Source organism: Camelus ferus, chromosome 3, assembly GCF_009834535.1.
Source record: "Camelus ferus isolate YT-003-E chromosome 3, BCGSAC_Cfer_1.0, whole genome shotgun sequence".
In the NCBI taxonomy this organism is placed as follows: domain Eukaryota; kingdom Metazoa; phylum Chordata; class Mammalia; order Artiodactyla; family Camelidae; genus Camelus; species Camelus ferus.
In genome coordinates this window covers 43675289-43688283 of record NC_045698.1, presented here as the reverse complement: position 1 = coordinate 43688283, position 12995 = coordinate 43675289, and the positions used below count along the sequence as shown (strand labels likewise).

The 12995-nt window shown below is 34.0% G+C and overlaps 2 protein-coding genes across 5 annotated transcripts in view; both read right to left on the bottom strand.

Moving 5' to 3' along the window:
• Positions 1-12665, bottom strand: part of TRAPPC13 (trafficking protein particle complex 13) — a 31938-nt gene extending 19273 nt beyond the window's left edge. For 2 of the 4 annotated variants that reach the window (XM_006186075.3, XM_006186076.3), the window contains exons 1-4: positions 12331-12469; positions 2627-2695; positions 1965-2064; positions 874-958 (exon numbers count right to left, since the gene is read on the bottom strand). In XM_006186075.3, the coding sequence (XP_006186137.1) occupies positions 874-958; positions 1965-2064; positions 2627-2695; positions 12331-12376 (300 nt within the window). In that variant the 5' untranslated portion in view covers positions 12377-12469. Of the gene's footprint in view, positions 1-873; positions 959-1964; positions 2065-2626; positions 2696-12330 lie in introns of all 4 variants that reach the window. The other 2 variants (XM_006186073.3, XM_006186074.3) reach the window with 2 other exon arrangements.
• SHLD3 (shieldin complex subunit 3) lies at positions 7771-12467 on the bottom strand. The gene is made up of 2 exons (XM_032473250.1): positions 12331-12467; positions 7771-9424 (listed from the first exon to the last, which is right to left on the bottom strand). The coding sequence occupies exon 2, from the start codon at positions 9307-9309 to the stop codon at positions 8557-8559; it is 753 nt and encodes a 250-aa protein (XP_032329141.1). The 5' UTR covers positions 9310-9424; positions 12331-12467; the 3' UTR covers positions 7771-8556.
• Positions 12666-12995: the final 330 nt, after the last annotated feature.

Here is a 12995-nt window from a genome sequence, read left to right as displayed (position 1 = left end):
TGGACTTCCCTTTTGGCAATGCTCTGGTGACCTAAACTCACCACTTGAAGACAGTTTTGACAAAGACTTCTTCCCTACATACAATGAATTTTTACTTTCTTTATACCCTTTCTCCTTGTGAATAAATTTCAAGTTGTTTAATTGAGTTAGCATATTCTGTCTCTTGATTTCTAAACTACTGCAGGAATTTTCTTATTGATCTATTTCCTACAAACCATCCTATACAATGCTTTCATGTTAGTCTTCCAACACAGTATGACTACCTCTGCTCAGAAGTCTCCATGGACTGTCCACTGTCTTAAAATATCCTTAGCCTTAGCTTTGCTTTTAAGATGCTCCACTGTATGGCTACTACATATCTCTGCAATCTTCCCGACTCTTGTCAAATGAATTTTGTTCACTGCTACAAGAACACATTATATATTTCTATGTCTCTTCCAATTACATTCCAATTACCAGCTGCTTCCAATTACCATGACCCTCTTTGTCTTTTTCTTTAAATCCTGCCATTCTTTCAAGATCCTCTTGTGTTCCCTCTCCTTCAATAAGCCTTCCTGAATGATGCAGTCCCCTGTGATCTTTCCTCCTCTTTCAAATTTTATCACGCTAATCACAAATTATTAACAAAATAAAAACAAAACCCTATTTACCTTTGGTACATTTTCTCACTCAAGCCATCACAAAATTTGAGGATAGGGAAAAATGATTCTGTGCTTAGCATAATATTTTATTATTTTAGATGTTCAATTAGTGCTTGTTATTAATGACAATTAAAAATCTAGTATCAAATGTGGATTTTAATGAAGTTCCAAAACATAAGAATAGAAATTAAAAAGATTTTTTAAAAAGTCCCAAGTTAAGAATGTCACTTACTTTTACCAATATATCTTTTACGACTTGATTGCTATCATTATGAACGCTGATATAACTGGAAAAGGTCTCTCCCAAAAATATATTCCTGTGAAATAAAATTAAATTTTAAGCAGAAATCTATTCAAGTTTGAGCAGCACTGTGAACTTCAAATGGAGAAGTTACTGAAAGATAGAGATCAGGTGAGATACTATTTCAGTATTTCTTTGTTTACACTAGGCTGGTCATTCATTACCTAGTGCAATTCAAAATACTAATTTAATCTATAAAACATGTCACATATCTTGGCCCCCAACTACTGCACAAACTGCCAGTTCTCCTAGATATAAGTCACTGAAATCAGATCCATCTTAAGAGTCTTAAGATTTGTTACTGAAGAGGCTAGAGAAATGCAATTTTTGAAATAATTTATGCTCTGAATCTACAAGAGACCCAAGTTATTGATGTAAGAGTATTTTTTACCAATTTATTTTATTTTTCCAAGTTATTCTAATGAAAATGACTAGTGACATTGGTTTATATTTTTATAAGTATATATTTTATACATATAAATACATAAAGATACAAATATATATAAGTGACCACATTCTATAAACCTTTTAAAAAAACCTGAAAAATTCCTTTTGGTATCAAATTGTCTCAGTTGCAAACAGAGTGGAACCAGGAGCTTCTACCTCATTAACAATCTAGAATAAGAGAACAGTTAAGAGCAAGAGAAGGAACAAAACATTTACAGCTCCTAATTAGCTGACTGGTCTGATAATTTATATTGGGAGAGGGCTCTGAAGATGTATAAAAAAAATGCTTTCGAAAGACATTTAGACTGTCAGTTAAAATAAAAGGAATTTGTGGGCATGAAAAAAATATGGTAAGATTTAAAGAATAAAGTTAAAATCCCATCATCCTAGGAACCACTATTGATATTTTGGAATGCATCTTATTTAACTAAAAAGACCCAGAATCACATAGTATAATTTTTGTTAAGACTTATTTTTTAAACCACTTAAATTGTATCATGAGCATTTTTCCATCTCATGGTTATTTTCTGAAAACATCATTTGTAATGGCTTCAAAGTATTGTTGCATTTCTTACCCAAAATTCTGTGGTAATGTCAACATTTCTCCCAACATTAAAATTTCTGCACCATTTACAGTTGAAGGATCATCTCTCATAAGCTGGTTAAAGAGATCTCCTGTAGAATGAGAAAAACATCAAATTTTAACATTTACCTTATAAATAACTTTTACTGACCTAAAGAAATAGCTGGGAGAAATATTTTAAGAAATAATCTCTTAACAAAAACTGTATTTTAAAAAATCCAATTTCTAATCTTCAATACAACAATGCATGCCCCAAATTCTGTTTCCACAGAGAATGAACACTCCAGGAACAAAGAAAAACGTATGTCATGAGATATAAAATACAGACAGCTCCAATAATTTAAATAAAGGAAATGCTAACATATATTGATGGAACATTTGATGATAAATGAAATTTTTATAGTGTCATTACTAGGAATGTATTTTTATCAAAACTAAAATAAAAGTCTCTTGCTGCCATGAGGTATCAATAGTATCTTGAATTATAGATATGAGTGAGATCTGTTACTCAGGTAACTACCACTCACAGAACAGGCCACAAAGAATGCAGCAAAGAGCATAAAATTGGAAAGGTTAGGCTTATTCCAAGGAAATACAGGCAATCCAGGTTTCAACTTTTCCATAGGTGCAAGTAGAATAAAGCATGTGCCATACCAGGTAAGTCTTTCTCTTCACATGTTACCGGAATATTGGTGAATAAAGTAGGTTTAGTCAACCGCATCACTGTGATTTAGGAGAGAAAAAAAAAAACAAAAAGAAAAACTTAGATGCAATTGCAGTTTGTAAAATGATAACAGAATGCACCTAACATTTATCTAGAAAAACAAATAAATAGCTTAATATGTGCCTTCGTAGAAGCCAAATAGGAAAAAAGACCCACCTACAGCCCTGTTTGTTTTTAATTTTCCAATTTATCTATACCAACAGAATAGTTAATCAATCTCCTTTCTTACTATGAATGAAATCTTTCTTAGTAAAGACTATTTAAAATTCACCAAGCTGGATAGCTATACTATAATTAATCAACAGTATATTATTAACAAAAAAAGATAGAACAAATATGTAGTATCTCAACTCCCCTATGCCTCAAAAAGAAATGTCAATTCTTTAAACATCTTTAAAAAAAGTCCTAAGTGACTTCACTATAAACAATATCAGGAAAGTATTATCCAATATTAGCCTAAGAGGGAAAAAAAGTTTAGATGTACCATTTTGAATATGAACAATAGTTTTATTCCAAAAAAATTCCTTGTAAGTTTTATCTCTTGGTTATAATCATGGGCCACTGGAAGTTCAGTAAGTGGCCCTTTATGTAATACTAATTCTATGTAAAATTTATGAAAGTATCAGTTAAATGTATAGGTTTATAGAAGTCCAACCAAAATTAATATTTGTTCTTGGACTGTAACAGAATGTATCTAACATTTATCTAGAAAAACAAATAAAAGTAAGCTAAGGAAATTAATGGGAAAAAAATGAGAAAGAAATGGACTAAACATATATTACAACATTTCGGCCCATAACCAACTAATTGGCTTACTAATGCAAGACCATACAGATATACTAGGTAATTTTAAAAAAAATATTAGGTTGCGGCAAGAAAAATCAACATTACAAGGTGCTAGGACAAGTGGTTAGCTATCTGGGAAAAATAAAATTAGTTTACAATTCATTTCAATATCAATTAAATTGTATATACATCAAATTAAAATAGACAAAAATTAAGCTATAGAAAACTAGACAAAGTGAAAATTTATTAAACATAGTCTAGCAAAAATTAAAAAAATCTTTTTCAATTAATTTTAGATTAACATTTCGATCACATCAAAATAATACTAGACAACATACAATATAAAGACAAAAATATAAAATTTAAAATCACACAAACTTGTAAAATATTTCAGAAAATGAATCTCAGAAGACTCTCTTTATGCTCTACCAAAAATGCTCATTTTAATCAAAACTAAAATCTTTAGATTATTGACCTAAATAACTAAAGCACAATATGTGGTATTCATTACCATGTGTAAAATTGTAACACCTAACTACTAATTAACTAGCTCTATCATTCATATGAAATTTAGTGCCTTTTTCATCTTGAGCTTAGCTTAAATGTCTTTTTCAGAAAAAAAGTCACCCTGTTTCTCTCATAGCACCTTGTATTTCTCATGAACTGTGTTTACTTACTTACTTGTTTATAGCAGTCCTATCCTTCTTGAGGATTAGGATCATGCTCAGTTTTGTGGCCTCGGTGCTTGACACAGGTTCTGGCACATAGTATATTCCATGGATCTTTGTTGAAAGAATTAGCACCTCACCAAAATCCTCAAGTGGCATTATTTTGAAATTAAAGTTTTTTGAACTAAGACCATTAAATAATTTTATATTAAATAGATGGCTTTTGAAATAGTCAAAAGTGCTAATGTTAAAATTTCTGAAGTCACTTGGGTAGCTGGAATCTACTGAGCATTTACTAGTGCCATACACTATGCTAAATACTTTACAAGTATTAACACAATTAATTCCCATAACTTCAAGGTTGGTATTATCATTATCCCCCTTTAACAGATAAGGACACTGCCTAGGGAGGGTAATTTGCATATGAAAGATTATACAGCAGATAGATGATAAAACTAGATTTGAATTCAAGTGATTTCCCTCTGTTTAAAAATAATTTTCCCTATTAACTATAAGCCCAGGGTCATAAACCTGGAATCATGCCTTATCAGAAACATCCCAAGGGAACTCAAAGTGGGACTCTATCTCAAACGAACATTAACCATCAATGGTGTGGCAGGGAAGTGGTTAAGGAGGCGTTTCTGACTTTCTACTTTATTCTTATGTTCAACTAGGAAAACAGATTAAAATTAAGTACAATATGAAGGGGATAAAAAGATGTTCTGAAAATGATATACAGGAGATAGTTCTTCTCAGTTTAAATATCTGACTCTAAGCTCACTTTTAATACCAATTGGTGTTCTGTAGTCTCCATTTTTTTTTCATTTCAGATGAAACCAAATATTAAATAAAGAGGAAATACACTCTCAAGGGAATTATGAAACACTCTTAAAAAACTATTCTTGAATTCACTCAAACTGTGTAGCCAGCTTATTTGCTTATTATATGCTCAAATTTCCATTATGTACAAAAGTCCTATAAAGCTTAGTTTGTGGTGATTCCATGGTTTTCTAGGGAATGAGACAGCAGAGAGTGAATAAACAACAACCCTCCATTACAAGTAAAAAGATCCCAAACTGGTACTTAAAACACCTGTTCATATTTTCAAAGAGGGTGAAAATTAGCAGAGGGGATAGCAGTTTATGTAAAGTACTATCATCTTGTAGACTCAAAGAAAATTACTATAAAGCACCATTTGTCATACTGCAGATATTTAAACACAAACTGGGAAAGCCAAATTAGTGACATAAAACTAACTCATTGCTTGAATGATAATACAAAATAGGCCCATATCAAATAGAGGTTTAAAATTCAGTATTTCCTGTCTTAATATGAATTAATGGACCTCAAAAATTAAACTGTTGAAAAAGAGCAAATACCAATAAAAAACAAGGTTTAAAAAAACTGGCAGAGGAACTGTAAGAAAGCTCTGGTTATTAAACAGTGAATATGTACCCAATTTTGAATGTTAAAGCAACTTTTTGGTCAAAAATTAAAAACAGAAGATGTGTTTTTAGTTGAGTGACAAGTATTCACTACACACATTGCACAATTAGTGCCATGTGTAGAAACACTCTGAGTGGAGCTCACAAAACAAAGACATTTGATTTACTTATGAAGTTCAGGTTTCATCTAAAATATTCCAAAAAGCTTTTTAAAGTCTTCAATAAATGTAAAGATAGCCCTGAGGTTACAAACTAATGAATTAGGCCAAGTTCATCTTGCATGTACATTTTGCTTGCCCAGCACATTAAAAAAATATTATGGAGATTTTCTCCAGAGTTTCGTAGTTTCAGAGTCGTTACCACAGTCTTATTTGTCTAGTCCCTGAAGGCATTCAAGTTTGTGAACTTTGAAATAATTTAGGGCATTTTCAGCAGATTAAATCAAAGTGAATCATTATGCAGGAGCTCATCTTAAAATTTTTCAAAAAATGTTCTTTAAGATATTTGATAAGTTGGCAAAGTTAAATTCGTGTGATGCCCTCCACACCTTTTTTCTTAGAATTTGAGTTAGTATTTAAGGTAGATAGCTTGTCAGGGAAAAATAAAATTATGGTACTGTTGCTACTTTCCCGGAGTAAGTGCTTTGGCATTTTACCAAATGGTTTCAGATTCACCTTCCTGTATACTTCTTTGCTCCCCTGATTTGTTTTCTTGCTTATGACTTAACAGTGGAACCCAGAAATACTGCTGAGCCCAACTGTTAGCTAGTGCTAGAATCATCAGTCCTACGGTTCTAAATACTCTAAAAAGGCCTCAAAGATTCTAAATTCTTAGGTTTTGATTACTCCCTAAGTCCTGTCTAGATAGATGAGAAATGAATCTCTCCTTCCTTTTAGATCATAGCACTATTTGCAGTAAAACTCAATCTTCATATTGTCAGTTTAAAAAAAAATATTTATTTATTGTTTACTTCTCTTTTTTTTTTTAGGGGGGAGGTAATCAGGGTTTTTTTGTTTGTGTTTGTTTGTTTGTTTGTTTTAGTGGAGGTACCTGGGATTGAACCCAGGACCTTGTGCATGTTGGGCATGCACTATACCACTGGGCTATACCCCCTCACCCCATATTCCCAGTTCTTAATCACCTTTTCATTGTTTTTCAATGGGGTAGAAAGTAATTTATATAGAGTAAATTAGAAAATTTTTAATCTGCCACATATGAAGACAAAGAAGCTCTTTTTAACGTGAGATTCTTAAAAAGCTACTCATGAGACTGTCATAAGAAAATATTCACAAGAATATTTTCAGCTCCATATAAAATCATTTCAAAATAATAAAAATGTATCAGAAAAACCTCATTGTGGTCTATGTAAATGACCTTGATTTAGGATTACCAACTTTTAATCCTTGATTAGCAACCTAAATGCTAAGTAAGACCTAACAATAAAAATCAAATCCACCCTTTATGATTGCACAGTAATATTACCCAACTCTTGTTTGCAAAGCTCTCTGGCAATTATTCTGCATTCTGATTTTTCTTCAGCAATCTTGAAAATCGAGATGACTTAAATGAATGAAAAGAGGAAGTAATGACTGAAAAAGTTATTTTGGAAACTCCCTCTACACCTGGTGATTTTTTAAAGACTTCTGGAAGAAGTCAAGGACATGATGATTATTTTCTACACAGCAGTCTCAACTGAGACAATAAAAAGGTACTCAAAGTAGTTAAAAATAAAACAATGTTTGGATAGTGTGAAACCTGATTAGAAAAGATTACCTCTTTAGTTAAAATTGGTAAACTCCTTGTGTTTTAAACAAGCTCAGCCAGGCCAAGCAATGAGAATCCCTCCAAAGGACATATTTACTACGTATTATCAAGTCCCTACAACGCCAGGCACTGTACCACAAGGCAAATGTGTTTCTGCCTTCCTAATGAGTACAGTCTTAACCGATTTTTTTCAGGGATGTGGCTGACTCCATGTAAACTCTGTGAGGGCAAAGTCCATGTTTGTCTCCTTCCTTACTTTATTCTAGCACCAAGCTCATGGTAGGCATTTAAATTTGTTAAATAAATATAGTTTTTTAAAAATAAAACTTTTATCATATAATCACTCTGGGTATTTTTATGAAGTCATGTATAAACCCAATTTATAACATTTTGCTATGGGGAAACCACAGTGACTCCAAGAACCAGAGAACTAGTACTCAGCATTAATGGTCATTAAGACTGAATTACCTATATTAGATTAAATAAATAACAACTTGATCTCTTACCCATATTTCATACTTCACTTCAAAAGAGGCTGCCTTATTGCCTTAGAGATACATTACAGTCCTAGGCAAATTATATATTTTGTACTTGTGTTTCATAACAACATATCAACTATTGTCTATTACATATCTGTGGAAGTATCAACAGAATCTGGGCTGGTCTCTCAATCTGAACTACATTCATGCCACTTGAATATCATTCATGCCACTTGAAGACCATTCCCAACAGAATTGGTTTTAGTTTTATTTGGGATAAAAAATCACTACATTTTAGGTGAGTAAAGAACAAATACTGTAAAATTAGATTTTGGGGATTTATCAAAATTCAAACTATTCACTATATTTCACTATAATTCGACCACTGGAAAGATGAACAAAAGGAATAGAACATTTTACCTCTAAATTCAGTATAAATAATAATTTATCACAATTCACTTAAAAGAAGGCTGCTCAAAGTAGAACCCAGAAAGTTCATGACTTAACTGACAAGCCTATGAATTCACCTGATATTTATTTCTGGGATATAAACTGCACACATATTACCATACAATTATTTTTCACAATGTTAGGAATAAATAGCTTATATTAGAAAGGGGTCAAATAAAAAAAATAACTTATTAAAATTTATCTCATTGTTTCAGTTCATAATCAGATCATTCAGAATACTATTCTTTTTGACCATCAGTGGAATTCATTACATACTAAAAATAACACCATATTTATTCACAAATAAACTTATTTCCCCAGTAAGTGCTAATCTTCCTTTAAGAAGATTTCCCACATATTCACAGTACATAACATCACAGAACACCCATATCTCGCCTAAATGTCTCTGAATTGTAGCATTACAAGATGGAAGTTCATTATGCCTGATAATTCGATTGAGTTTTGCCCAAATGTCTTCCAGACTTTGGTTGTTACAAACAGTGTGTTCTATTATCCATCTTGCTCTATAAAATGAGTGCAAATTTAGTGCCTTTAAACTATCTTGCAATTTTTTAGACAAAGGAAAAATATTTTCAGTACAATTACTGCTGGGAAGTGAAACACTCCAAGACCTCCTTTTGTGTTGTCTTCCTTTTTCTGTTCGTTCATCCAGGTTTCCAGGATTAGTCTGTTCACTCAGTGTGTGTGATTGGATTAAGTGCCTCTTTTTTGTCAAATTAGGTTGAAACTCCAATAGATCTACTGTGCAATCATAACTCTGTGATTTAACATCATGTTCTGAAATGGTTAAGTATTGTCTCATATCTTCAGCTGCCTCTTCAGAAATCACAGGTGGTGATCTTCTAGGTTTGAGAAGTTTGGACTCGTCATGAGGAAACCAAGGAATAAATCTTGATAGTGGCCGAGTGGGAAAGTCTTGAATTGCTTTCTCTGCAATTTTTGGCAGTTGTGTGGGATCCCTCTCACTTGGTCGATAATGTATTATTACTTCTGTAGTCATTCTGCAGTAATCCAGTTACTCTTAATGAAGAGAAAATTTCTTAGCTGAGTTCCTCAGAGCTAGAATGTAATTTATAATTACAAGACTCTCTTTCCAAATCAGAGGGAAACAGGACCTAAAGTGGAAGTATTGCAAAGAATAAGATATGGTAGAGATAGCCTATATATAGATAGGCAGAGGAAAAAAGGAAAATCAAAACCAATCTCAATATATTTTACCAAAGGGCTACTGGTAAATGTGAATGTAATCCACACACTGGAAATCCTTTCTCTTACCAAAATAAGGGATCTGGATTAGATGCCCTATAAGATCCTTTCAGCCTAAAACTGCTAGTAGTCAACATGTTTAACTGAGCAGATATAATGGATCTGGGAGTATTGATATTAATATATTATACAGTAATGATCTTAAGACTATAGCAGAAACAAAGAGTAAATTAGTAATATTTAAAATGCTAGGTTCATAAGAAGATAACAAAAATGTAATAATTCTTAAAAATGTGAGACATCTGAATTGAAGACAACAAAAATCACTGTACTTTTTAATCTCTTGAATAAAATGTATATTATATGTTACAATTATATGAATTCTACCAAACAAATATACAGACAGAATACTTAATGATTTTATTTCATTTTTAGAACACTGAAAACATGAAAATGGCTTAACTTTGCATTTTAACAGGCTAGGAACTGGTTTCGTGACAGTCTCGTCTGTATAATTGGGGCACTTAAGCACTATCAAGACCTTAGTAGCATGGCTCTTAAATTCCAATTGGGAGGATGAACAAAAACCCTGAAGTCTTTTTTTTTTATTTCTTTTTGCTCTTAGAACAAAGAAGTCCTCAAGTTGCCCCCAGTTAAGTCATTGATAATAAGTTCTAGCACACAGTACACAGGCTCAAGAATGGAGCCTTCCAGCATCTGCAAGTTAGGCTTCCTAATCAGGCCCAAAGCTGCATAAGCTGTAATGCAGGCTCCTAACTACTGGAGACAAAAACAAGTTGAATCCCTTCTCCCATAAATCATTAGAGAACTACTTGATGGGGGTTTTTCCTTTGCCAGGACGACTGTGAGTGGGGATTCCTTGCCATGATGTCACAATACTCATTCGACCAGATTCTGAAGAGTCAAAAAAAGTAACCAATCTCAAAATGATTCTTTTCACTTACTGTTAATGTTCACTGAGTAACAGATTTGACAACTCAAATTCATAAATGACTGTGATCCTTAACATCCATAATTTTTAATATGAATCTAAATATAGATAGTACATTCTTTCAAGAAAATAATGCTTTTATCTTTTTCTCCCCTCTTCCTTACATTTTCATATTTTAAGATATGGCATTGAGAATTCTTTCATTGTTGTCTGAACTTAGTGTTGTATTCGAGGGACACTCAAGTTGTGAGAGCACCTTAGTATTTTACATATATAAAAAAGCAAACTTAAATGACCATGTATTTGACATCCAACATTGGTAAAATTAAAATCTGTGAAAATTCCTGGATAACTATGACAACAGGGAAGAATGGTATCAAAGAGCTTTAAGAAAGCTGAAACTATCAATGATTTTAAAGCACTTGTCCTTTTAGGTTGCTGAAATACTCTTCCCAAGGAATCTTCTATTTTGGAAAACAGAAGATACCTGGGAAAGACTATTTTATCAGCCTTGAAGGACAATGGCAGTTAGCTTCCACTCTCTGGAATTTAACTGTGTTTAATATCTTCCAATTTGTATAAAATGACACCTAGAAGCTAACGTAACTGTTCCAAATTCCCATCAAATTTTAAGGGAATGATGTCTGAAAATGCTGTTTCCTTCATTAGGAGGCAACTTGGAGTTGTGGAAAAATGAAGACTTTGTGTTAAAATATTACCTCAATCACTTACTAGTTTTGTGATCTTGAAAAAGTTTAACTTCTGAATTATCTATTCCACATACTTGATGTGAGATGACCGATAAAGAACATGACAGTTTCTTCTTTCTTCAGAGAAAACCCATTTCAGACCAGGATATTTGCTCAGGATAAATTTACAGGTCCTACTGCTATATCAGTTAACATTTCAGTTTCTTAGTTCTACAGTCAGTCAGAGACAGTTCTGATAACCCCAACTATCAGAATATGATTTTACGTTACAAATGGAACTGGTGAGCTTCTGGAATGTTTGATGCTTACACCACAACTGAGGGGTAAGAGTCCCTCAAAATGGACACCACAGGGAAGGTAAGTGCAATTCAACTGAATTCACATGTCTAACGAGCATTTTCTCAGCTCAGTGCAAGAAGATAATGGTAACCACACAGTGGCCTCCAAGAAATAAGTGCATTTGTGGTAGTAGAAAACAAATGAAATAAACTGAAAGCATTTCAAATAAAAGTATTAAGAAAACAACAGGAGTTCCAAAAAAGTATGCCCTGCTGGTTTTCCCACAATAATGATCCAATTAAACCATCAAAACTGTTTGCTGTGGACAGAAAAAGAAAATTGACCTGAATTTTCCCATATACACACAATACTTTGAAGTAAACGGCAGTGTGTTTTAACAAATTTAAATTATATGTTGTACTATGTATCTATAAATTCTTGCCACGATACTAGAGTAATTTCACAGATGAAGCGGAAGACTGGTAACTGTCATTGCCGCAGGAAGAGACGAGACAGAAAAAAAACCACTTTAGATACCCGCTGTTAATCATACTGGTTTACAGGGCTCTCCCCGGCTTGGGAGGGGACGCGAGCTTCTGCGGCTAAAATCTGTCTGGTGACTGCAGCAACACGTAACAGAGTAAGTAATTCACCAGTTATCTACTCCATTCTACAGGGAGGCTCTCAAACCTAAAAAGCGAAGAGAAATCCCTTTCTTCCGCTCAGAGCCAAGGAACAGAGCAGTAGGAGAGTACCGACAGTGTTTAAAAAGGACGAGGCCTATATCCCAGAAGCCAGGTCTATGTGCCAAAGGCTTCGAGAACTAGTGAGAGAAGGAGGGAAATTAAGGGGAGTTGGGCTCGCAAAAGTTTACCTTTCAGGGCCAGCAGGTGCTCCTGCTTGGGGGGATTCACTTCCATTTTGACCGGCACTTTTGACTCACTGGCTACGGAGGCTGAAGAGGTTCAACCAGCAAGCATGAAAACAGAAAAGCGCACGTTCGGGAAGACAGGGCATCAGTTTCTCTCTGCTGCCGGTGGTGCCTTAAATTCTCCTCTTACCACGTCCTTTACGGACTCAACGGCTTCCTTTTACCAAAGCCATCTCCTGCCTCTTAGAGACTATTCGTAAAATACTTCTCTAATTTCCAGCCACAGTCAACATACCGCGACTTCAAGAAACCACTCCTCGGGAACTACACACGGCCTCCCAAGTATCTACACTGCGGAGTAAAAGATGGAGATGGGGCCTGCTGGGATTTGTGGTCTAAAAGCCGCACGGCATGCAGGGAGATGTAGTCCCCCGTCCCCGGTCCGTTTTACTGTTGGGAAGACTATATGGTTACTGGAGCGGGAGTTACCTTCGCCAACTTTACTTCTGTTTTACCCCTTCTTTTCCTCCTTAACTTTATTCCTTCCATCAACTTAAGACTCCTCAATAATAACAAGAAAAGTAACAAAGGCCCCCCACCCATGGCTGTGAAGCCAAACACCTAATGATCGGCGGGAGGAGGAACGAAGAGGCTGGCCGAACAGCACC